Consider the following 25,895-nt stretch of genomic DNA (forward strand, 5'->3'; position numbering starts at 1 on the left):
TCTTCTTCATCACTTGGTAACTGGATATTCTCTTCATTTTCTTCAACAGCTTTCTCGGTAGGACTTCTCGGTTGAACATAAACAAATTCTTCATAATCTTCTGGTTCTTTGGAATTTCCTTCATCATTTCTTTCTGCAAATTCATCAATTTTCACATTTGCACTTTCTACTTTTTTGTTAGATGATTTGATCAGACATTTAAATGCTTTACTTTTGGAAGAGTAACCAAGAAATGTTCCTTCTTCACTTTTCTTATCAAACTTTCCATTTCTGTCATCTTTGTGAACATAGCATCTACTTCCAAAGATTTTAAAATAACTTACATTAGGTTTCTTGTCATACCAGATCTCATATGGTGTCTTCATAGTTCCTTTCTTAAGTTGAACTCGGTTCAGGGTGTAAACTGCAGTGCTGATTGCTTCTCTCCAAAATGTTTGAGGTACCCTCTTTTCTATCATCAGGGTTCTTGCACAATCTACAATTGACCTGTTTCTTCTCTCGACTATCCCATTTTGTTGAGATGTTCTTGGTGCAGATACTTGCCTTTTTATACCATGATCATTGCAGAATAAGTTAAATTCATCAGAGGTGAACTCTCCTCCTCTATCAGATCTAAGACATTTCAGCTGTCTTCCTGTTTCATTTTCAACTCTTGCCTTGTATTATTTAAACATTTGAAAAGCTTCTAATTTTTCTTTTAAAAACATAACTAACATCATCCTTGAGTAATCATCCACAAATAATATGAAGTATTTATCAACATAATAACTTTGAACTTTCATAGGACCACAAAAATCAGTATGTACTAGATCTAAAATTCCTTTAGAAGTGTAGGACTTACTTGTAAAGCTCGATCTTGTCATCTTACCCATCTGGCATCCTTGGCATATAGCATTCTCAAGTTTTTCAAGACTCGGTAGACCTCTTACTTGGTACTTCTTGCTTATTTTGATCACATTATCAAAATTTACATGACAAAACCTTTTATGTCATAACCAGGTATCATCTATCTTAGCATAAAGACACTTGTTCCGAGTTGAGTCGAGATGAAATGTATTACCTTTTGTTTGTGTCCTAGTAGCAGCTAACTTTTCATGCTTGTCATGAACTTTGACAATTCCTTTCTGAAATTCTATTCGGTATCCTGTATTGTTTAGATGTGCTACACTCAACAAATTGTATTTCAATCCTTCAACCCAGTATACATCATCACATTTAGCATTGTCAAGAAGTGTTATAGATCCTTTACCTTTCACCAGACATGGTGCATCATTACCAAATCTTACATAGCCTCCATCATAGTCTTCTAATTTAACAAACTTGTGTTTATCACCTATCATGTGATGTGAGCATCCACTGTCTATGATCCAAGAATCATTATTATTTATGTGAGATATTAGGGCTTTTTCTTCATACCTTTCTTCATCTGATCCATCTTTAATAGCCACATAAACAACATCCTCAGTATTAGTTTCATCTGATTTATCATTGTTGGATTCCTCATCAGCTACTAGGCATGTCTTTTTCTCTCTTCTTCTGAAGTCTCGATGTCCTCTGTATTGGTTGTCTTTCTACCTGTTATCTCGGTATTCTCTCTTTTCACTAGATTCTTTGTCAAGACAGTTAGAAGCCATATGTCCTATTTTATCACAATTGAAACATTTTAAAGGTAGCTTTCCTTTATACTTACCTTTTCCTCTCGGTAACCTTCTGGCTAATAATGCTTCAAACTCTTCTTGCTTCTTGATTTCCTCATACAATTTGTGAACTTCTTCCATGTTCTTGCGAAATCTTTCACTTGCTCCACTGTGATTCCCTTCAGAGTACTTACTCATTCTATCATTGTAATCATCAGATTCACCAATATGAAAAGAACTGAATGCAGATTCTACTTTATTTACCGAAGACCCAATGTTATCAAAATTACTTAACTCAAATGCATGTAGCTTACCAATAGTAGCATCCAAAGAAACTGGCATGTTAGGTACAGACCTCAATTCATTGATTGCAGAGACTCGAATGGCATAAGTAGGTAGAAGGGTTCTCAACAGCTTACTTGTTACATCCTTCTCTTCAATAGTTCCTCCTGCTCCTTTAATTTGATTGATAGCCTCCTTTAACCTTGTACTGTATTGGGTTATGTTTTCACCTTCATTCATTCTCATGGATTCAAGTTGTCCTCTAAATATCTACTTTTTCTCTTTGGACATGTTCATCACCGCCATGCACAGATATGAGCTTGGTCCATATTTCTTTTGCATCATTGCAGCCTTCTCGATCATTAAATTCTGAGTCGATCAATGCTGATATTATTTCAATCATAGCTTGAATATGTTCTTGCTTTGCCTTTATCTCTTCCAAGGTCATTGGGTTGGTGCTTGGTGGAATATAATCATTCTCTAAATAATATGTTGCATATTCTCCAATTCCTGATAAATGTAGCTTCATCCTTTTCTGCCATGTGGATAAACTTGACTTGTTTAGCTTTGGTTCATCCCTTTTATTCATCTTCGGATCTTTGCCTCAAGTACCTTTAAACTTTTCTTTCGGAGTCCAAAGCCTTGATACCAATTGTTAAGTTCTGATACTAAATGTAAAGAGCTGATGCTAATAGATAACAAGATGAGAGGGGGGGTGAATCATACAAACTTAATCTCCCATAAAATCAATAGATTCAACCTCGATAACCTATGCTTTAGCAATATAACCAAAAACTATTAAACATGCAAACTCATAGACACATAATCATCATAACACATATAACACCAGATTTAACGTGGAAACTCAAATAGGGAAAAACCATTGTGGGATTTCGAACCCACTAAGAAATATACTCTTCTAGAGTATGCTCAATTAAAAGCAAATCCTGTTAAAGATTACAAACACATTGCTAGATGTGACCCGGCTAAGGGATTTCCCTCAGATCTATTAGGATCTTCACTTTGTTAGAAGTGACCTTGTCAAAGGGTTTCAAACACTCATTTAGAATGTCACCTTGCTAGAGGGTTTACAAATAAGACTGTTAAGTCCACTCGATTAAGAGATTTCCTATCACTTACAAAATAATAGTAATAAACTATATCTGCAACTTTACATCTAAAATGCTAAAGCAGATTCTTATTTGCTCAAAACAACCTTGTCATAGGACTTATCTTGTCCCTCTACTGAGCTCCTTACTCTGTTATTCAAATAGGTCTTCAAGCTTCTGTGCTCAGTAATCACTAAGTAGCATCCCTGTGCTTACACTTGCCCGCATGCATTGTTCATCAACAATTTCTTATTTATAAACAATTTGCTAACCATTGAATCTCCTTGATCACATTTCCCATGATCAATCTTAACCATCAGATCTTCAATCTTGACTAGGTTCAATGCATCTTTTGATCTGAAAACATTTTACCTTGCCTTGGGACTTGCATTCCTTTCTTGGAACTTGCACAAGGTTATTGCGGTTCAATCTACATTGTAGATCTTCCTGTCGATCTTCTATTGCCATAGATCCTTAACAAACTTCATGCATGACATACCAATCATTTATACATCTCCAACTAAACATTGTCCTTCATTAAATAATGCTTTTATCCATCCAATGTGATCTGTCATAACTCAGTTGCAACTCAGTAAATACTAAACTTTACTTGGTAGACATTCCACCTTCATTAACTAATATTGATAACCTTAGGGTTTACCGACTAGGTTCCTTAGGGTTTATCGACTAGGTTCTTTGCTCGGTAACATAGTATAGTATTAACCTTACAATCAACAACATATGTAGGATATCAAAACAATCTAAACATCATGATCTCATCATTGTCTAACTCGATAATAGTTGCCCATTGAATATCTTATTCCTCCTCCTTTCTTATCACATTCTTTCTGTGTCTTTTACTGACATCTTAATTCTCTTCAAATTAATCTTCTCAAGATATGGCAACATCATACTAAATCAGAAAATCAATTTCTTGACATCAATGATAAAATAATGTTATAAAGATAGTTATCATCCTTTTTCAGTTATATCAAATAATCTTCAACAACCTTCTCAATATCCTTAATTAATATCAACAATCTTTCTTATTGAAAATGCCAACATATGTGTCAAAGGGGGAGAGATTATCTGATAAAGGAAGAGAATCAATATTTGTGATGTATGTGTCTTTTGCATTGATTTCAAAGGGGGAGAGATGCATCTGAAAAAATGTTATATCCTATGTTGATCTCAGGGGGAGATTTTTGTGAGTTATGGGAGATTGTTGGCTGTTGATTTCTTTCTTTGCATTGATTGTTTTTCACATTCATATGTTGCCATCAATGCCAAAGGGAGAGATTGTTGGATATTATTGAGAGTTTGCTGGAATGATGTGTTGTTATTGATGTCAACATATTCTTCTGTGTATTCTAGTGTTATAGTCAGATTGGATGAGTTGGTTTGGTCAGTGTGTTGTTGTTGAGCCATTGCGGTTTAATGGGTTTAGAGATACTTATCTCTAGTTGATTCAGCATAATTTTCAAATGTTTGCATGGTGATTTGATCGTGTTGTGTGATCTGGTATTGAGGTTGTTCTTCAGTTGTTCATGTTATTCAATATTCTATTTTGTGCTCGGCATTGCTCCAAAATTTCTATATCTTGGTTTACGGATTTGGCAGAGTGTTTGGGACGTTCATATGTGTCCTCAATTCAGATGGTTCATGATTTGGAAGTCCACAGTTGAATCTTTCAGTTTGATAGTCAGTTTGGTTTGTGTTCTTGAGGTTTGGTATAATGAAGATGGAGATCCTAGTAAGTGGTGATGTTGCGGTTGTTTCTGGTGAAATTCACTTTGCTTGTGGATATTTCTAGATCGGTTCCTATTCATGTTGATGGTTCGCATTGATCGGTGTGTGCATTATTGATCATTTTCTTGATCCAGTGTTCTTCATGTTATGCGACATTCTTGGTCATTGTAGCGTGTTGCAGATGATCGAGGCATAGTTATTGGTGGTTTTTCGTGGTTGCAGTATTGATTTGGGTCCAGACTATGTCTTAGCCAACATTGTTTTGGTTTTCATGTATGGTTGTAGCATGTGAGGTTAATTTTTATAATTTGTGTTGAGGTTTTAGCCGATCTTGAAATATAGGTTGATGATTTGTATAAATATATGTAATATTCATTTGTGAGATGTATATGTGTTATCTCTATGAGTGTGTGATTGAGTAAGTGTGCAAACAAGTGTTATGATCGTTCGGAAGTGTGAAGAGAAATGTGTGGTAGAGAAGATCAGACTGTTCTTAACTGGAACTGTAATTAGGGATGTGGAGATGCTATTTTCACAGGTCATGTAATCCAGATTATTGTCTGGATCTTGTAAGTCAGTGAGCCTTCCTTAGGGTTGTAGCCCTTCTTGTATTTGAGCAGCGAGCTCTAGGTAGTGTGTCTGAATGCATGTTCATTCCCCATTGTAATATTTATATTTACTCCTAACAAGATATTGTCTCATTGTGGGTAGGTTCCCACCATGTTTTTTCCCTTAATTGGGTTTTCCACATCAAACATATTAGTGGTATGTGTATTATTGATGCGGTGATTGTTTATGCTTTCATTGCTAATAATCATATATGAATTTAAGTTTGAGTTGCGTAGAGTTTGAGAGAAAACTAATTCACCTCCTCCGCTCTCAGTTTGTTGCATTGTTGCCAACATCATTTCCATTGAATGATGGGCCACATTATTATAAGATGTGGGCAATAGATTTATAGAGGTGAGAAAGATTTCTTTCCACATTCATTTGAGAAAATTTAGGATTGTTGACATGGATATGCTAGTGAGACTGAAGTGTGGGAAATGGCAAATGTCATTTTTGGGTGATGTTTCTAAGAAGCGATTGAAGCAAATCTTCAATTCTGGGCACGAGATGGTGATTCATGCTATTCAGAGGATTTTGGGGGATAATTTCTTGATGTCGAAGCATCTCTATAAGGTTAACATAGAAATCTCAACAATATTTTTGGTGAGCCTGTTGGACATGGGTGAGTAGAAGGAGATAGTGGGTGCTCTATATAGGAAGCTAATAAGGAAATCCAAACTAGGTGAGCTCAACAATGTCTTGGAAAATATAGACGAAAGGAAGATGATTCCCATGTGTAAAGACTACTTTGTGGTTCATCGATGTGGAAAAGAGGTGAGATAATACCTAGTTTTGGTCCCTATAGATGAAACAAGGGTGGTACAATGGAGAGTAGTGGTGGCAAGAAATGTTACGTTTCTCAAGAAGATGGTGGACTTGTTGAAATAAGGTAGTGAAAGGTGGTTGCAGAGATACTTGGTGTTAGAGTAGTTGGTGAGTGAAGACAAGAATAAGGAATCAACTGTGGTGGCTATTATGGACACTACCCCAGAAGATACTATTTTGGTGGAGGTGGAAATGACAGATAATAGCTCGTGTGGACCTAAATGGCTAGTGAAGGCGACTTGTGGCCGAGTATAATTTGTTTGTGTTGGTCGAGTGCAGTTTGGTTTTTTGCAAATAGAATTAAGGTGTATAAACTGGGGTTGCTCCAATTTTGGACTTTGTTAATTTTGATATAATAGGTCATATGTAGTGTAGTCACACAAATCTATCCAGCTTAATTAAATAAATATTCGATATTTATTTGATTAAAAATGCACTAGCCACCAGTTAATTAAATTAATATTTAATTAATTCATCTCCAAACATTCTCCTATTAATTAAATAAATTATTCAATTTATTTTAATTCATTCATTAAATCAAATTCAAATCAATTAAATAAATAAAATCTATTTATTTAATAAAATTCCCTTTTCCTCTTTTAAATAAATTAAATAAAACATTTATTTAAATCATTATCCCCACCCCACTTGCATTTTCCTACAAATGCAACTTGCACACATTTATTGAAATAAATGAATTTTTATTTTTAATAAAATCCTATTTTCCCTCACCCACCAAATCCACTTGCAAAATCTAATCCTCTTCTACATTCTTCTAACCCCTTCCCAATTAGCCTAATCCATCCCCTAATTATTGTCACATTCCTAAGCAAAATGGAGTCACTTCTCAAAGACTCCAAAGTCTTTGAAAAGCATTTAATGCTTTGTGTGTTCAACAAATTAACCCCCAAAGTCTTCCAAGACCACTAATGGCTCTTACATGACCATTTATGGCTCTTACATAACCATTTATGGTTATTTCAAACTTATCTCCCCAAACATTTATTGTTTTGACCATATTCATCCATTTCACATTTGCACAGGAGTTTATCCATTGGATAAAAGCTTTATTCTTTGAATAAAGAGTTTATTCATTCAACCAACCTTGACTTTAGCTCCCAAGGTCATATCAAGCATTTAATGCTTATTCCCTCCCCTCTCAACCTATCTCACATTGACACTTGTCATCCTGGGATTGGGTTGAAAGCCCTCACATGGATTTGAAATCATTCAATCCTAACCCTTGTTGAGATTACTCAATCTCAACCATCCATTGCTCCATTTTCCCTATAAATAGAGCCCATTTCTTCATAATCCAGATCCTGAAAACTTGTATGCATTTAAGCTATAGGCATTTTAAGAGAGCATTTTAGCATAATTACCTAATATCTTGTCATTTTGGATAAAATCAATCATTTTTAGCATCAATAGCTTAATATTAGCTCTTCATTTTACATTTAGAGCAATATTTCAATCTCAAACCTCCATAAGCATCCATAGTGCAAAAAGCTGCTGAGAGCTACACTATTTTGGAACTTGGAGAGGAGAGGAACAAGGGAGAAGGAGCTAAGAACATGCTAAGAGGCATTTGGAGATGTCTCATTATCTTTGTTTCATTAGTTAGATATATTAGCATGATTTTAGTGTCTCTCTTGATATGCCTGTTTAGATTAGTTTTTGATTGAATAACACTAACGATTTTCTTGTGTGTCTTGTGTTGTTTGTCATTTGCTAACCTTGTCCACTTTGCAAGGCATCATGTAGTATAATATAGAACAATTAGAATGTAGATAATATGTATGTGGTTTGGAAGGTAGCATGTAGACTATGGATATGGATTAGATATCAAGGTAGTAGGGAGTAGAATTTGATGTCTATGTAGATATAGCAACTTGAACATGATACAAATGTAATACACATTTTGAATTAATAAAAGGGTGTAGCCCCATAATGTTGTAGCTTATCGATCAAAAATAAATTTAAGGTGTTCCAATCTTGAAATGAAAAAATATATTAAACGAAATATTAAATATACATAAAAATATATTCAATAGGAAAAGAGACTTTATATTAATCCATATCAACTAAAAATTTATGTAATTTTGAGTTGGAAGTCATAAACAAATTTTAAAATAACCTATTATGTCAATGGATCCTTGGTTTGTTGGTGAAGTTGGAAGGTTCTTAATGAGCTCACTAGGGATCAACTATTGTTGAGTGCAAGGCTTTGATAAAAAATGGATGAGGTCAGGATCATGCCAAAGAGGTTCTCGTGCCCTCGTATTGGGTAGCAAAAACGAATTTGTGGACAAACCTCCATAAAAAAAAACCTATTATATTTTAATCAACATGAGAGCAAAAAATTATTATACATGTGTCTAATTATAACATCAATATCAAAATATTAATTTGGTATTTCTCTTATAGATGTGATGAACCCACCTAGATCTCCCCCAAAATGTGGCATCACTCCAACCTACCATTATTTAATGTTATCCCAACACAAGAACAAGGTAGAAGCTACTAAATCACATCATTAACCAACCCCTATAAATGTGTGGGCCTCATATACACCCCAAATGACAAAAAAAAAAGTTACATTTGTGGAATTATTTGACACCTTTAATTGAAGGTATACTAAAGAAAATCTAGTTTTTCTTTAAATTTGAGCCACATCTACATGTTGAAAATGTTCGAGTAACTGAATTGTTGTTTTCAAGAATTTGTGTTTTCAAAAGAGAGATCACAAATTCCAATATTGAAAGAAATACGATATGTAGCTAGTACAATTAGAAGTACCTCCACTTAAAAAATCTAGATTCTCTATAAATTCGAGCCACATCTATACGTTGAAAATGTTGGAGTAAGTGAATTGTTGTTTTCATGAATTTGTGTTCTTAAAATAGAGATCACAAGTTCCAATATGAAAAGAAAGAAGATATGTACTCTTAGTACAATTAGAAGTACCTCCACCATAAATAAGAGTACTAGATATAACCTGTCCCAATCTAAGACATTTAATCTTAAATTACAATTAGAAATAGTTAAATCTTTTCATACTTTATTAGTCTTTTGAGTTTTTTAATCCCACATAAGGCAAACTATTAGAATCATACCTTAATAATAAGGAATAATAATAAAAATGTTATTAAAAAGAACATTACGGCCTTACTTTTTATTTTGTTTTTTTGGTTCCAGGAAATGAAAGAAAAAGTTTGTGGCGCATGAGACCAGTATCTTATTAAAGCCACACCCAGATTCACATTTAATTCGTTGATATCGTACGACTAGACAAAAATTTGACGGATGCAGGCAAAGAAAATTTGACGGATGGCAGACAAAGGAACACGAAAATGTGAATAGAGAATGAGAAAATAAGAGTGACGGTGCCTCCATTCTTTTACGCTATGTACTCATCCCAAAATATGACGCTCATCTTATACTATTTCTTTCTTGTTTCTTTTCTTTTTTTTGGCTTTGTTATTATACTTTTGTTTTGTTATACGGTGATTTGAAGCCCTGTTTTGTTCAGTAGGGAGTAATGTTAATCTTTTCATCTGAATTGTTCAGTGCAGGTCTGTCTTCTTTTTTTTTAAGTCATGTTCAAATTCCACAATGATTAGTCCTTCAATAAAATACAATTTGGTTTCGAATATCATTTATATTTATTTATTTTTTAATTTTATTTTATTGTTTAATAGTTTTTAAATTAAATTGTGTATTGGGATACATTTCATGATTTAAATTACTTTAATTCATAAAATTATATTATAATATTAGAGGTTGTTTTGATGGTTTCTAGACATAACTATTATGATCAATTTTTTCATATCATCACAATGAGAAAGCGTGAAAAGAGAAAATTATTAGAGATTGTGAAAACTTAATGTCTTCAATTTTTAATCATCATGAAATATTTTGTAATATGTTTTTGATATTAAAAGCAGCCAAAACTAAGGCGGCCATCCAAAAACTAAAAAAAACACCAAGTAGCAAACATCCCTATTTCTTTTTGCCATGACTAATCTTGGATAGGAGCCTCCTAACCCATTCTACTATTATTATTATTATTATTATTATTATTATTATTAGAAACTAAAACACTTTGCTAAAATCATTAATTTATTACTAAATATAATTTTATTACTTAGAGTTATTTTTTTATGTTCATCTTCATTTTGTCAATGTTTAATTTAATACTATTTAATTGTTTAGTAATTATAGTATTTTAGTTAAAGGGATGGTAAAATGTAAGAATAAAATTTATATAAAGTAAATAAAAATTATTTTATAATAAAAAAAACTATATGACATAATATATTTTTTGATTAAATTGATTTAAATAATAATTTTAATGAATTGCAGTTGTAAACATCATTAGTTCATTTTAAAATTTTAAAAATATTTTACATGGACTTTACAACTAATAATTGATTGTGATGTGATGATTGAAATGACTTAAATTCTACTTTTTAAGAAAGTGAAATTATTACTTTTATTATAATATTTTTATATAGACTTTATAACTAATAATTAATTATATTATAATTGAAATGAAGTGACTTTGATATAGAAAAGTTTTACAAGTTTATATATATATATATATATATATATATATATATATATATATATATATATATATATATATATATATATAAATGTGACATACAAATAATTGATTTAGAATCAATTGCTTTTAAATTATTAACTTTGAGACTAATTTATTCTTTACATTACAATTTAATTGAAATCACATAAATATATTATTAGTCGTCTTCAAACTAATAGTTAATAATAATATATATATATATATATATATATATATATATTAATGTACATTTTTTATTCAATTAAAATATTTTTTATATAATTAAAATTAGAAAAATATATTTTATGTAAATTTTACAACTAATAATTGATTAAAATCTATTACAAATCAAAATACATGATTGTGTCCATGGTTGATCTCCATCATATATACATATGAATGATTATTTAATATATTTTCCAAGACAATTTGGAAGTTGTTATAAGATTAGATTTTGATTTGGCTTTCTATCTAAGATTTAATTCTAAATTTGTTTGAAGTTAAAATAATATAACTAATAATATTTCAAACCTACCATAGTTATTTTAATATTTAAGTAACAATAAAAGACAATTAAATTGATTTAAGTAAACAATTTAAATATAGTTAAATATAACACTTAAAGTCTACATAATTTCAACATCTATATAAATAATAATCTTAAATTTAATAATTTTTATTTTAAAATATTGATAAAAAAAAATTTTGATTTTTTTAATTTTAGAAGATTTTTTATCCCTTATAATGTAAGAGTCTTACAATCAACATGACTCCATCCTTGATGGGCCCATTAAGAATAGAAAAATTTAATGTACTATTGAAAAATTTAATTGTATAGATCGAGATATACCTTTTTATTTAACTACTGAAAACATAAAACATTGTAAAATAAAGTATAAAGTTTAGACATTGAAAAAAATAAAATTTAGACAATTAAAAATAATATATATCTACTTTTGTGTCATAAATCAAGTATAATTTAACAATTTAAATAACATTTACCATTTTTTTTAACATAAAAAGGAATGTCATTTGACCATATTCCTATTTTCAATATTTAAAACAAAAAGCATTTGATGTTTTTAATATTTATAATGAAATGTATGGGTGGGAGTGGCACTTAAATATGTTTTTGCTTTTAAACAAATTAATGCTCGAAAGAGTCCAAAATAGATCCGAAATGGCAGAACCATCTTCATTATAATCGTTTACCATATGTACACCAATAATTAATTGTTGGAGTTTCTTCCATAGTGAATGCTAGGACGCGAAAGGGACTAAATCTTCTGCAAAAACATATGAGATTCTGTCTACAACCCATGACGGAGATTCATGGCAGTTATCTTCTGATTCATCAAATTCGGGCATGAGAGAAGATCTGCAGAGAGGGCAAGTATTCTGATCATGATCAAGCCATTTGTCCAAACAATCCCTGTGAAAAATATGACGGCAATTGCAGAGCTCTCGGATCTCATCATCCGCCTCAAATGCGCACAAACATACAGCGCAAATAAAATCCTCCTCAACTGCACAAAATCTCTTCGAGACCTCCCCAAACATGGCAACAGGCAAGTGCTCTCTGATGACTTCTGCAGAAAATAGAGAGCCGGAGGCATTTTCTGTGTGCTCAGAGGTCTCAGGTTCGAAGATCTCCGCCAGCCCTACGCACCGTAGAGCCCAAAAGAACACATTTTTCAAAACAGACAGCAAAAATGCTGCGTGCACCAGCAGTCTGGGGATCACAAGAATATACTGTCCTGCGAGGAATCCCATGATCAAAGAACCTCGCAGAAAACAAAAGGACAACTTCTCCCCGGGACTCGAGCCCGAGATCTGGTCCGACAGAAACCCTCGGAAAAAAGCAGTACCGATTCAGTCAAAAATTTGGCAGAGTATAGGTACTCAAGCAAGCAAAGCTCAACAGCATAAAAACTAACAGAATCAGATACGGCACAGCAGCAGCGCAGACAAGAAGCTTTAAACTCACTGTACTTCACAAAACCCTAACCCTAACCCTGCAACAGCTGTTCTAAAGTAGCCCTAAAACTTACTAGAACTATGCAGGATGATCTAAATCTGAGGCGACCAGCAAATTCTCTTAGGAGAAGGAAATGAAGGAAGCGGGGGGAAGGTGATTGAGAAATTCTGCGCAATTTAAAGGCGCTCAGAGACTTCCATGCCAGCTAAGACTTCTGGTATCATCCCCACCAAACAATTTTTTTTTAACCCGAACAGCTGTTTACATGTGAAGCTTGGTCGCCATCGCAACTAAAATTGTTAACTCCACTCACGGATTTTAAAATACATTCTTTGTCAGTTTATATTTCGCAATGCCAGGTCAGAGCAATGAGCGTTCGACGCGTATGCACTGTCCTTGCTGGCTGCCACCACCAAGGCGGGCCCACCTTCAGGAAAGTTGGAATGGCGACTTTATTTTAGGAAAAAATATTTACGAGTTGTCAGATTTGAAGAGAAAAGAAGGGTCCTTTCCTTAGTGCTGTCCTAAAGTATATTCTTTGTGCCTTTTGGATGCTCATAAGTCCCTTCGCCGGCCAAAGGATTTGCAATGTTTAAAGCAAAAGGAAGCCCCTCGGAGGTTCACTAGGTAGGACCCCACATCATTTTCAACTTCTTAAAGAACGGTAGAGAATATCATTGTTTATGGAAAGTTTTCCATTACTACTTTTGAATCAACTAGCATAGCTTTAACACAAGCTTTTTCGTGACTATACCATGGTTTAATAGTGGATCTTGATGTTTTACTATGCTCAATCCAATCATTATGAGGGTGGATCTCTAAGGTTTTACCATGCCCAATCCAATCATTATGAGGGTGGATTTATAAGGCTTAGGGTTTTACCATGCTCAATCCAATCATTATGAGGAAAAACCTAGCATTTATGTTTTCTAGTAGTGGTAATTGGGTTTGTTAAAAGTGATGGTTTGTATCATGTTATAGTATTGTATGTTGCTATTTTAAGGTGTTTGATGTAACAATGTAAATTGTGAATTCTTATTGGATGCATAAAAAAAAGTCGAGATCAAATCTTTCATTTATTGCAATTTTGTTTCCAAGATAATGTTAATCGTATAACAACATTAGAATTTTGTATCAGATAAGTTTCAAGTCTTTGTGGAGCAAAGGCATTCCTTGAGATAAACAGATCACTAACCTGATGCATATTGTAAGTGTTTTCAACAGACTGTCAACTTTGAGGTAGTTAAGATGTTGTATTCAGATCATTGGATTGAGGCAATTGCACCGAAGCCAAGGAAGTGATGCCGACGAGGAAAGTACATGTTATGGAAAATTTTGCTAATAGAATGGATACAATTCTGGACATGATGAGAGCAATGAGAGTCTAATTGGATGTTGTAGAAGAAGATATAAGGAGATGCCTAAACCCTAGAAAGGATGGTGAAAGTGATGATGAATTAGAACATAATTGAATTGAAGATGATTTTTTAAAAGAGGAAGAAGAATCAGATCAAATAAAGATGATGAAAGCTATTTCAAAGATCGACAAAAGACCTAGAATTGAAATTCAAAATTATGTGGGAAACTTGAACCTTGAGGAATTGGTTGACTAGAAAAATGATATGAAGGATACTTTGAATATGAACAAATTGAAGATCTGGAAAGAGTAAAATTTGCTAAAACCAAAGCTAAAAGGTCATGTTTCATTATGGTGGAAAGAAGCTCGATTGGATCGAAATAGAAGAGGAAATGAGAAAATCACAAAACAAGATAGGATGGTTACAAAATTGAAGAATCAATTCATACATATATTGATTATAAACTTCAATTACTAAAGTGATTACAAAACCTAAGAGAAAAGGAGAAATCATTAGGTTTGGTCATTGTAATGGTACTTTTCTCCAAGACTTAATTAATTATTTATAGCGAAATTAATAGATTAAATGTTAATATAAAGTTCATTAATTAAAGGTAATTATCATTAAACTAGATGTAAGTAACTAATATAAATATAACATGTAATAATTTGATAATAATTAATAAGTAAATTGATAACACAATAAATGGAATAACATAGCCACTTAATTTAACCATGTTATTGGCAAATCATATATAAGGCATTCTCAATATCTTATAGAATCAAGGTTTTCCAATACTTATCTTAATCTTGAGCGCTTGGAATAGTCATTCTCACTCCAAGAAGATTCTAGTAGCCTTGGGTTCTTTATGGCTATGGCACCCCACGGAGGAAATCGGTTCTTACACAAAACCAACTATATTATCTACAATTCAAAGGAATAGTCACAGGTCTAGGCTCTTTTATGGCAAGTAAGCACTCCAGGAGGACAGGTTCTTACACAAAACCTCGCATGCCTTCACAACACGAAATAAACATAGCCCTGGCCAAGACACTCTTGAGTGTACACCGTACCCCCAAGTTGGACACACGTTGTGTGCCCTTTCTCTAATGCCCATGCCAACCAATGACCTTAACCTTCATTCCTTTGTGCCCTCTAAATTCCTATATTTCCTCCCATGCCCATAGCCGACCAAGCCACCTTCTTCTTCTTCTTCCTTGAGTGATCTTCATGCCCTCTCCCAAGTCTCACATAAATGACTTATATAACCTTTTCAAGGGTAGTTACCAAACCATCACACCCTTTCGAAAAGGTCACCTTTAGTTTTCTTTTAATAATTATAATTATTCCTCTCTCTTAAGAGAGTTTGTGATAAACATTATTTATTAATATTTATTTAAACCAAAGGATTATAAATATCCTTTATTTGTATCTCCCTTTTTAATTCTAAAAGGGGTATTTCATTACTTTATCTTCTCTTGGAGAAATAGTCACATAACAGTCATAGCAAAGTAAGGAGAATATTGCACGAAACATCAATGAACAGAGAATGAGCATTCATGAAGAAATGAGTTTGGTGAAAATAACAACAGTAGAAGAAGCATATCAATTCATGCTAAACTAGAGGAAAACATGAGGAAGAAGTTTGAGTAGAGACAAAGGTGGAAGAAGAAGATTTCAAAGATGCAGAATGCAATCCAAGGAAGGGACATCTTATACAGAGCAATAAAAGGAAGGTAAGCCCTACCACAATGAATGGAAAGATGACAATACATACCACATAGGAAGAGATGATAGATATTCCTATTGTAGTGACAAAATAAGCTATAATTCCTTTCGTAATGATGGATATCGAAGGGATGGAAGTAGATCTAAGAAGAGGCCATTCAAAGGAACCTATTTTAAGTGTGAAAGTGAAGGACACTGAGCATTTGAGTGTCATCAAGGGAGTACTAGTAAGAGAAATTAGAACAACGCAAGAGCAATATATGTGGAGGAAGAACCTATTGGATCACCTAGTTCAGTTGGAAAACTAGAGAAAAGTGAGTCACTAGTGATCAGGAGAGCTTTGTTGCAAGAAGTAATGACTAAGGAGCCACCGCAAAGGAAAAATTTGTTTAGAACAAGATGCAAATACAAAGGAAAATGTTGCAAAGTCACTATTGATAGTGGTAGCATAGACAATTTAGTTTCAGAGAAGATGGTGACCAAGTTGAATTTAAAGAGGTTGAAACATCCAAGACCCTGCAAGAAAGCATGGATTTAGGATGCGCATAAGATGTTGGTAAGTGAGCAATGTTTGGTGAATTTTCATATAGGATCATACCAGGATGAATTATTGTGTCATATTATGTCGATGGATGTATGTCATATACTGTTGGGGAGACCATGGCAATATGATAGGAAGGCAAATGATGATGGAAGAAAGAATACATACACTATGATGTCAAATTGCAAGAGACATATATACTAATACCTTTGGATGGAGAGGACAAATATGAAGTGTGCGGTAACACTAGAATTTGTTTGGTAGATAGTCAAAATTTCTTAGTGTTGAACACACCACACGACTAAGAGGGGGGAGAATCAATATTTGATTAAAACCTTAAACTTTAATAATTTCATAATTAATTATCAATTATCATTAACCAACTAAACATCAATGCAAGATGAAACAAAAAACACCAAACACATGAACACCAAAATTTTACATGGAAAGCTTAATGTAGGAAAAACCATGGTGAGAATCACATTTGTAGACACCTAAAAATGTCTCATCACTAACACACTAATTATTGGTCTTTATTAATGAAGAAGTTGAGAAAGTACAACTTCTGAGATCCCAAGAGCATCTGCAAGCAAAATACCTATCACAAGAGAAGATTGGAGACAAAACACAAAAAAGGCTCTGAAGAAAAAGATTATCATTCAGAGAGGGAATGAAAAAGAAAATTACAATAGAATCCTTATGATAGGAGAATATGAAACCCTAAAGATGTGCAACCCTAAAGAAACCCTAAAGGGATTAAGAGTATTTAATAATTATAATAATTATTAAATACCTACTGTAGATGTATAAAAATGACCATATTCCTAAATGAATATTTTATGTTCATTTATCTATTTAATTAAATTAAATTAAATTAAATTTCCCACATTCTTCTGTTTAAATTAAGTAAATTACTCAATTTATTTAAATTAAATTCACTTGACTTCTTTTTACCATTTAATGAATAAATCATTTTTATTCAATTAAATCCCTTCTATCCACTTTTAATCAAATTCAAATTTAATTAAATAAGTTATCCTAAATTGAATAAATTTAATTTATTTAATTTCCCCAAATTGCAACCAAATTGAATTAAATTAACTTTATTTCAATTAAATCCTATTATCCCTCCATCCACTTGCATTTTCCTACATCTCCCACTTGCATTCTAAAACCTATTCCTAAATTTCTTCTAGACTCTTCTAATCACTTCTAAATTAACCTAACCCATCTTCTAAACTTTGTCACATCCCTAAACAAAGGGAAGTCACTTCTCAAACCCTTAAAGTCTTTGATAACCATTAAAGGCTTCAAGTCTTCAACCACTTAATTTTCCAAAGTCTCCCAAACCATTAATGGTTAATTCAACCCTCTTACATGGTTAGAGACTTTTATCCTAACTTAACCTTCATCCAACCTAAGGGTCTCATCAAGCCTTTAATGCTTTGACCATGATTATTTCTTAATCATTTGCATAAGAGTTTATCCTTGGATTAACTCTTAATCCAATGGGTAAGCCTAACTTAAGCTTAACCCTTATCTCTAGATGACCATGAGGTCTTCTCAAGCATTTAATGTCTCCAACCCCTTCTCTCAACCCAACCCTATGTTGACATTTGTCATCATTTTATTGGTGCAAATTGCAAACATGGATTCCCAACTTTCAAACTCAACCCTTGATCAACTCTTTCAATCCTGACCATCCATTGCCCTATTTTTGCTATAAATAGAGCTCTCATTCCTCCATTTTGATAATCCAAGTTTGTAGTATCATACTTATGCTCAAACACATTCAAGCTTTCATTTTATATATGCTCATCATTTAGCCTCTCTTTAAAATAGAAATTAATCTAATATGCACTTTAGAGTATTTCTATTATCATTAGCTTAAATCATTAACTAATATAGTATGCTAGGATAGTTTGTTTACTAACCTTGTCATCTTATAGTTAGTTTATTGCATTTATAGAATCATGCATAGCTTAGGATGCATATCATATTAAATCAACAAAAAACATCCCTCGTTCTTGCATTTGCCATCCCTAAACCATTTTGCTCAGTGATCTGAGAGCAAAAACGTTGGTTTGAGGGACCGTGCAAGATAGAGAACCATGGAACCATCCTTGGGAAGCTGAGTTATGCTTTATAACTCCATAGCTTGCACCAAGAAGTCTTGTGGGTGTGTGAGCAAGGCTCCATAGAGCTCCATTTTTTACATTTTGAGTTCTATTGACCCGCTTTTCCTGCATACACCTACAATATTATTAAATACCTAAGTTTAGCTTAAGCGTAGAGTATAATAGACTAATAATTAAATAAATAATTATTAGCTAATACAAGACAACTCTAACACCCCCCCTTAAGATGAACTTAGGGAGTAGCTAAAAAACTAATTGCAGGAAAGCAAAAAGCAACTACAGGAAGAAGGCAAATTTGGGTCCTGACAACAAGACCTGATGAGGTACCCAATCACAACCAAATCTCTATGAAACGAAGAAATAGAGAAAACCACATGGGAAAAAACTCTACTCCAAAAAGAGATGGGAAAAGCATGCAAAAAAAAACATGAAGGAAGGAAGGCCTCAATGAGACCCCCCAAGGACAACTTCCTTCACCCCAAGCATAGAGCGCAACTGAAGATAGTGCAGAGATGCAAAAGGTTTAGTGAAGATGTTAGCAACCTGCTCCTCTATAGGAATATACTCCAAGATGAGAAAGCCATCCTAAATCAACTGTTTGATGAAGTGCATGTGAAGCTCAATGTGTTTAGACCTTTGGTGCTCCATTAGGTTGCGGGAAAGGTGAATGGCACTCTGATTGTCACACCAAAGAATAGTGGGACTATCGGGAGGGACCCAAACTCAGTCATCAACTGTTGAAGCCATAAAGCCTCCTGACTAGCTAACACCATTGCTCAGTACTCAGCCTCTGTAGATGATAATGCAATAGCAGACTGCTTCTTGCAAGACCATGTGATAGGACCAGAACCAAGGCAAAAAACAAAGCCATAAGTAGACTTCCGATCTTGAGCATCACCAACCCAATTTGAGTCAGTGAAGCCAACAATGTGAGGGGATCCTGAAGTATAGTGAATGCCAAACTGTGTAGTGCCCCGAATGTACCTCAAAATACATTTGGATGCTTGCCAATGGATCTCATGAGGATCATGGGAGAACCGAGAGACAAGACCAACTGCAAAAAAAAGATTCGGGCACGTATGTGTCAAATACAACAAACTGCCAACCAACTGCCTATATAAGGTAGAATCCACAAAAGGTGTAGAACAAGTGGTAGACAAAACAACACCTGACTAAAATGGTGTGGGTGCAGGTTTGCAAGTAAGAATGTCAAATATGTGAAGCGTATCAAGAGAATACTTCTGTGGAAGTATGGAAATCCCATTGGAAGATTGAATAACCTATAGGCCCAAAAAATAGTGCAGAAGGCCAAGATTTGTCATCTCAAATTGCTCCATCAAGGCTTGCTAAATATCCTGAATCAAGGAGGACGAGCTATTGGTAATGTTAAGATCATCAACATAGAGAATAAGAATAACTATATCATCCCCCTGACGCTGAATGTATACTGTAGGATTGGAATGACAACGTGTAAAGAGTGTGGAGAGCAAGAAAGAGTCCATCTTCTCATACCAGGCTCGAGGAGCCTGTTTGAGACTATATAATGAACGTCAAAGTCTGAAAACCAAAGAGGAATCCTACAAAAATCCCTGAGGTTGTTCCACATAGATCTCCTCATGAAGGTATCCATGCAAGAAAGCACTCTTCACATCCATCTGAAAAACTATCTGGTGTAGGAGCACCTAGTTGAGTAAAACTCCCATTTTTGAGTATTTAATGCTTTTATGTTTGTAAAGTCTTGTGTTAGGTTTATTATGTTGTTTTAGGTTCTTTTGTGTCATGTTTAGTGGTTTTGATCTCATTTTGAGCTCTAGAGATCAAGTTTTGCCCTTCAGGCTTTGAGTTGACAATTTTTGGCAAAAATGTGCAAAATTGCCAAAAAGGTCTTCTAATGCCTTCAAGAGCATTGAAACATGTTTTTTTAAGTGTTTTTAGGCATGTCTAAGTTGTTTAGACAAGTTGATAAGGCTATATTGTCAAAAATGCCTTTTTGAGCAAGAAAAGTTGTCATTTGGCTGGAAAAGTTGTCAAAATTGTCATTTTCTTGCAAAATGAAGTTATGGAAGCCTCATGTCTGTATTCGGCTTGATAACTACTTTGTCACACTATAAAAATACCTTCCTTTTCCTTGGACAAGGTTGGAAAATTTAATGACAAAGATTTGCTAATGAGAAAAGAACAAAAATCTGGTTTTTACCTTGTTTTTCCTTCCTTTTGAATAACAGTTCATACTGTAGCTGTGCAAATCCATAGTGTACCTTCTTGGAAGTGGAAATTTTGATATTTTAAAGCTTCCCATGTAATTGTTTTATTGGTTTTTCATTTTCAAGGTGGTTGTGTAAAATAGTTTCCTTTTTGTGTAGTTGTTGTCCTGACAAGGATTTTGGGGTTCTAAAATGCATCAACTTGGTTGATCCAGGTCTGGGATCCCTCCAGTGGATTTTGCCAAGTTGATTTGTTTGTATATAGTGTACTTATATTTCATTTTGTGCTAGAGCATTTGAGTGGGAACTAGGCAAGTTGGAGCAACTCGGCTAGTTCATGGTTAAAACTCAAAATTTGCACCAAAAAACAATGGGAATGAGAAAAAAGACTATGGCAGAGGTCTGGACATGTGACCAAGGTTTTTTGGCATCACCTTGAAGTGTTAGAATAAGCTTGTTCCATTTATTCATTCTCATTTTGTAAACAAAATAGTGTGTTCACTATTTTTGGAAATTATACTTGTAAATTGCTCACGGAATGCTTTAAAGGCATAATCCAAGCCTTGTATTGAAGAAGGCAATGTAATAGGGAAGTTGATTAGTTTTTTCCAGCCCTCCTTGAGGTGTAATTTCAGTTCAAACACCTTATGATGCAGGCCCAAAGATGGAGCAGTAGATATGACTGGTAAAGAGACAGTTTTGACTGTCATAGTGACTATTTGATTGAGTTTTCACTTGTTTGCTAAGTGTTTGGCAAAATTCTTGCAAGGCAGAGGCAGGGGTAACATTTTGAAGACATTTCCAAGGTCTTGTGAAGATCTAGGCACTTGTAGAAGAGCATAAGAATGCAAACCCAGAGACTACATCTCAAAACCCTTGAAAACCCTACTTTTAAGCCCAATTTTGTGGACAGTCCTCATATCGCCATGACAAAGGCCTAAACCATGAAAATATGTTATAAAATACCTCTAAACCATTGATCAAGTCAAGTTTGTGGAAGGTTTTACCCATTGTTTAGCAGAATAAGCAAAAAAGTGCCAATTTGGCCTCTACAGGCTAGTAGCCCTTTTTGGTTGCATAACATACAAATGACAGTTTTGGTCAAAATGCTCGAACTCGATTGTAAGGAGGAGTTGGGGGCTTGTGAAACCTTAGGAGAACAATCCTAAATAGTGAGACAAATGCCAAATGGAACCTTAGACAATGTGTAGCCCCTTTGGAGGTTTTGGATCCTTGGTTGCCTAATTGAGTAAGCCAAGGCTATGGGCCTTAAACTAAACTTTGAGCATAAAAAATGGAATAAAACCTTACTTCCCTTACTTGTCCATGCAAAATATTCCTAAAGAACTTTGAAATAGAGGGTTGAATGCCAAAGATCAGAGATTGAGGGTGTGTTGATGGGTGGAGTGAGCAATTTGAGTAGATTTGAGCATGAGAGTGAGCCTTCACCAAAAGGGGAGTGTGCTAGGAAAGTGATACATGAGATTCTTGGTACTATAACCACAAGAAGGACTTTATAAACACATACAATAGAATCAAACAAGTATTTGGGTAAGAAATTGAACCTCTTGAGCAAATTGGCCTTTTGAACACTTTACTAGCAATCTCCCTATCATAGTGGTATCCAAGCCAACAAAAGATTTAGGAGGAACGAAACATTAGGCAAACATGGTGACTAATGCAGAATTGGCCATGAAGGTTGAAGACCAAGAAGAGGAAAATAGGGCACTCAGAGAGAGATTAGATCAACTAGCAATGAAACTAGCTGAAGTAGAAGTCAAAACTGAAGAAGTCCATAATAAGGTTGGAGATCAGGGTAAAATGGTAGCCATAGAAGATGAGGTTCCAATACCTGACCCTGTTATTGAGCAAGAACCATTCTTGAAAGCCTTGAGAGCTATGAGTGGTAAAACCTTAGAAGGAGTGGCCCTTTTCAATGGGAATATGGATCCAGATGCCCTTATAGAGTGGATTGAAGGGCTAGAAAACCATTTTGAATGTGATGGAGTGACTGAAGCACAAAAGGTTAAGGTGGCAAAACCAAGGCTAAGAGGGGAAAATTTTAACTTGGTGGAAGTTCATCCAAGAGGAAAGGGTGAAAGGAGGTAAGCAACCACTAGCCACCTAGAAAGCAATGGTAGCCAAAATCAAAGAAACATACCTTCCTAAAGACTATGAAATACAACTTCACCGAAAAAGACAAAATTTGAGACAAAAAGACCTAGATGTCAGTAGCTACACTGAAGAGTTTCAAAAACTATGCATGAGATCTAGAGTAGTGGAGGATGAGAGTATAAAAGTGGCAAGGTATTTGAATGGGTTAAGATGGAACATCCAGGAAGAGATGAGCTTGTTATGCCCACAAACAGTACACAAGTGCTATCAATTGGCACATAAGGTGGAAGAGAAAGGTAGAAGAAAGTAAGAGCAAAACAATAGAGGAAGAGGTAGGGGAAGAGATGGTAGAGGGCATAGAGGCAGTTTTGGGGGAAGGAGCATAGATCAACAATCCCAGAGAGAGTCTAAACTTATTGAGAAAAGTGGAGATTCTCAGGGCAAACCCAACTATAGGGGTAGGGGATCAAGCAACCCAAGTAGGGGTAGATCTAATGGACTAGGGAGAGGGTCCTACTTCTCAACCATGAAGGGCTATAACTGCCAAAAGTTGGACCACCCTACCTATAGATGCCCAGAGAAGCCTAGTTCATCCTATGGAGGTGAAAAGAGGGTAAATTATGTTCAAGAAGATGGAGGTAATACCAGAACTTCAGCATTGAGCCACCTAGCTTCAAAAGATGGTGAGAGTTTGATGATCAAAAGAGTGTTAATGAATAAGCCACACAGTATAGAGGCCTCATAGAGAAGAGCATTATTCAAGATTAAGTGTAAAATCATGGGAAAGGTGTGTAAGGTGATCATAGATTCAGGATCCACGAATAACATCATATTAGAGGAAGCAAATTGAAACTACCTAGGAGACAACACAAGGAGCCATACAAAGTCACATGGTTGAACAAGGGACAACATGTGTTAGTAAATGAGAAAGCCTAGGTAGATTTCCACATAGGTGGATATATAGATAGGATCCTATGTGACATCCTTCCAATGGATGCTTGCCACCTGTTGTTGGGTAGACCATGGCAGTTTGACCGAAAAGCACAACATGGTGGGGAAAGAAACTCCTATTAATTTCAGAAAGATGGAGTAACCTATCAGATTCAATCCCTCATTGAAGAAGGAGAGAGCAGCAACAAAGACCTAACATCTTGTTAGTGAATGGGAAAGAGTTCATAAAAACACTAGAAGAGGATGAAGGAGTGGGATTTGCACTCATACCTAAACCCAAGGAAGAAAAGGTAGAAAAGAAAGTTGAGATACCATATGAGGTGCAAAAAATCCTTGATAACTTCAAACAAATAATCAGTGACGGTACACCTGCAACCTTACCACCTCCTAGAGCCATTAGCCATCAGATTGACTTCATACCTAGAGCCTCTTTGCCCAATAAGGCAGCCTACAAAATGACCCCTAAACAAAACAAAGAGGTAGCAAGACAAATACAAGAACTCTTAGACCAAGGTCTAATTAGGAAAAGCATTAGTCCTTGTGCAATGCCTACAATGTTGGCACCTAAGAAGGGTGGAACATGGCGGCTTTGTACAGATTCCAAAGCCATAAACAAGATCACCATCAGATACAAATTCCCCATACCAATGATAGAGGACTTGATGGATTGTTTGGGGTGTGCACAATACTTCAGTAAGATTGACTTGAAGAGTGGTTACCATCATATAAGAATCAAAGAGGGGGATGAGTGGAAGACAACTTTCAAAACAAATGAGGGTCTCTATGAGTGGCTTGTCATGCCTTTTGGACTCTCTAATGCTCCCAGCACATTCATGAGACTCATGAATGAAGTTTTACATGATTTTATTGGAAAATTTGTTGTAGTGTATTTAGATGATATTCTTATTTTCAGAAAGACTAAGGAAGAGCACTTACAACATTTAGCTATTGTTTTGAGATAGTTATCTGATGAATAGCTAACGATTAATCTTGAAAAATGTGATTTTATGAAGCAAGAATTGGTCTATCTTGGTTTTGTTGTATCAAGAGGCAATCTGAAAATGGATCAATCTAAAGTTGCAACAATAAACAGTTGGCCAACTCTTAGGACAGCCAGTGATGTCAGAAGCTTCCATGGTTTGGCACAGTTTTACAGAAAATCCATCTGGGGATTCAGTGAGATTTGTGCTCCAATGTTAGACACCATGAAAGGGGGTGTAAAGGTAAAATTTCAGTGGACAAGTGCAACAAATAAGGGGTTTGAATTATTGAAAACTAAAGTAGCTACTCAACCAGTGCTCATTTTGCCTAGTTTTGATAAGCTTTTTACTATTGAATGTGATGCTAGTAATATTGATGTAGGAGCTGTTTTAAGTCAACAAAATAGACCAGTTGCATTCTTTAGTGAGAAGTTGAATGATGCAAATAAAAAGTAATCTTCCTATGATTTAGAACTTTATGCATTAGTACAAGCACTTTGGAAATGGAGACACTATCTTCTTCCTAAGGAATTTGTTGTTTACACAGATAATCAAGCACTCAGTTTCTTGAACTCACAGGATAAACTAAATCATAGGCATGTTAAATGGGTAGAATACTTGCAAGCTTACACTTTTACTCTTAAGCATAAGAAGGGTCAGTTGAATAAAGTAGCAGATGCTTTGAGTAGAAGGTTGTTGACTATTCATGAGATTCAAGTTCAGAGTATTGGCATTGATAGTTTCAAAGACATGTATCCTACTGATAATGATTTTGCTGAAGCTTATAAAGTTTGTCACGATTTTGAGAATAACTTCCATGGTGCATATGTTGATTTCACTTTGCAGGATGGTTTGTTATTCAGGGGTGGACAGTTGTGTGTTCCAAACGGTTCTATGAGAGAGAACCTCATTCAAGAGAAGCACAATGGGTGCTTAAGTGGCCATTTCGGTCTCAACAAGACCTTAGAGTTGGTTCAAAGGTTCTATTATTAGCCTAAGATGCAGAGGGACATCAGGAGGTATGTTGAGCAATGCTTGGTATGTCAGAAAGCAAAAGGTAATTCCTCTAATGCTGGTTTATATCAGCCTCTTCCCATTCCACA

At 34.6% G+C, this 25,895-nt stretch overlaps 1 protein-coding gene across 1 annotated transcript; it reads right to left on the minus strand.

Moving 5' to 3' along the window:
* Nucleotides 1-11,969: 11,969 nt before the first annotated feature.
* LOC131063142 (brassinosteroid-responsive RING protein 1) lies at nucleotides 11,970-13,054 on the minus strand. The gene has a single exon (XM_057996909.2). It carries the CDS (start codon nucleotides 12,570-12,572, stop codon nucleotides 12,060-12,062), a length of 513 nt encoding a protein of 170 aa, XP_057852892.1. The 5' UTR covers nucleotides 12,573-13,054; the 3' UTR covers nucleotides 11,970-12,059.
* Between the last annotated feature and the right edge of the window lie 12,841 nt (nucleotides 13,055-25,895).

Source organism: Cryptomeria japonica, chromosome 11 (genome assembly GCF_030272615.1).
Source record: "Cryptomeria japonica chromosome 11, Sugi_1.0, whole genome shotgun sequence".
Lineage (NCBI taxonomy): Eukaryota > Viridiplantae > Streptophyta > Pinopsida > Cupressales > Cupressaceae > Cryptomeria > Cryptomeria japonica.

Bases quoted from the DNA above. Each gene is read 5' to 3' on its own strand.
- LOC131063142 (XM_057996909.2), bottom strand. From the start codon at position 12,572: ATGGGATTCCTCGCAGGACAGTATATTCTTGTGATCCCCAGACTGCTG.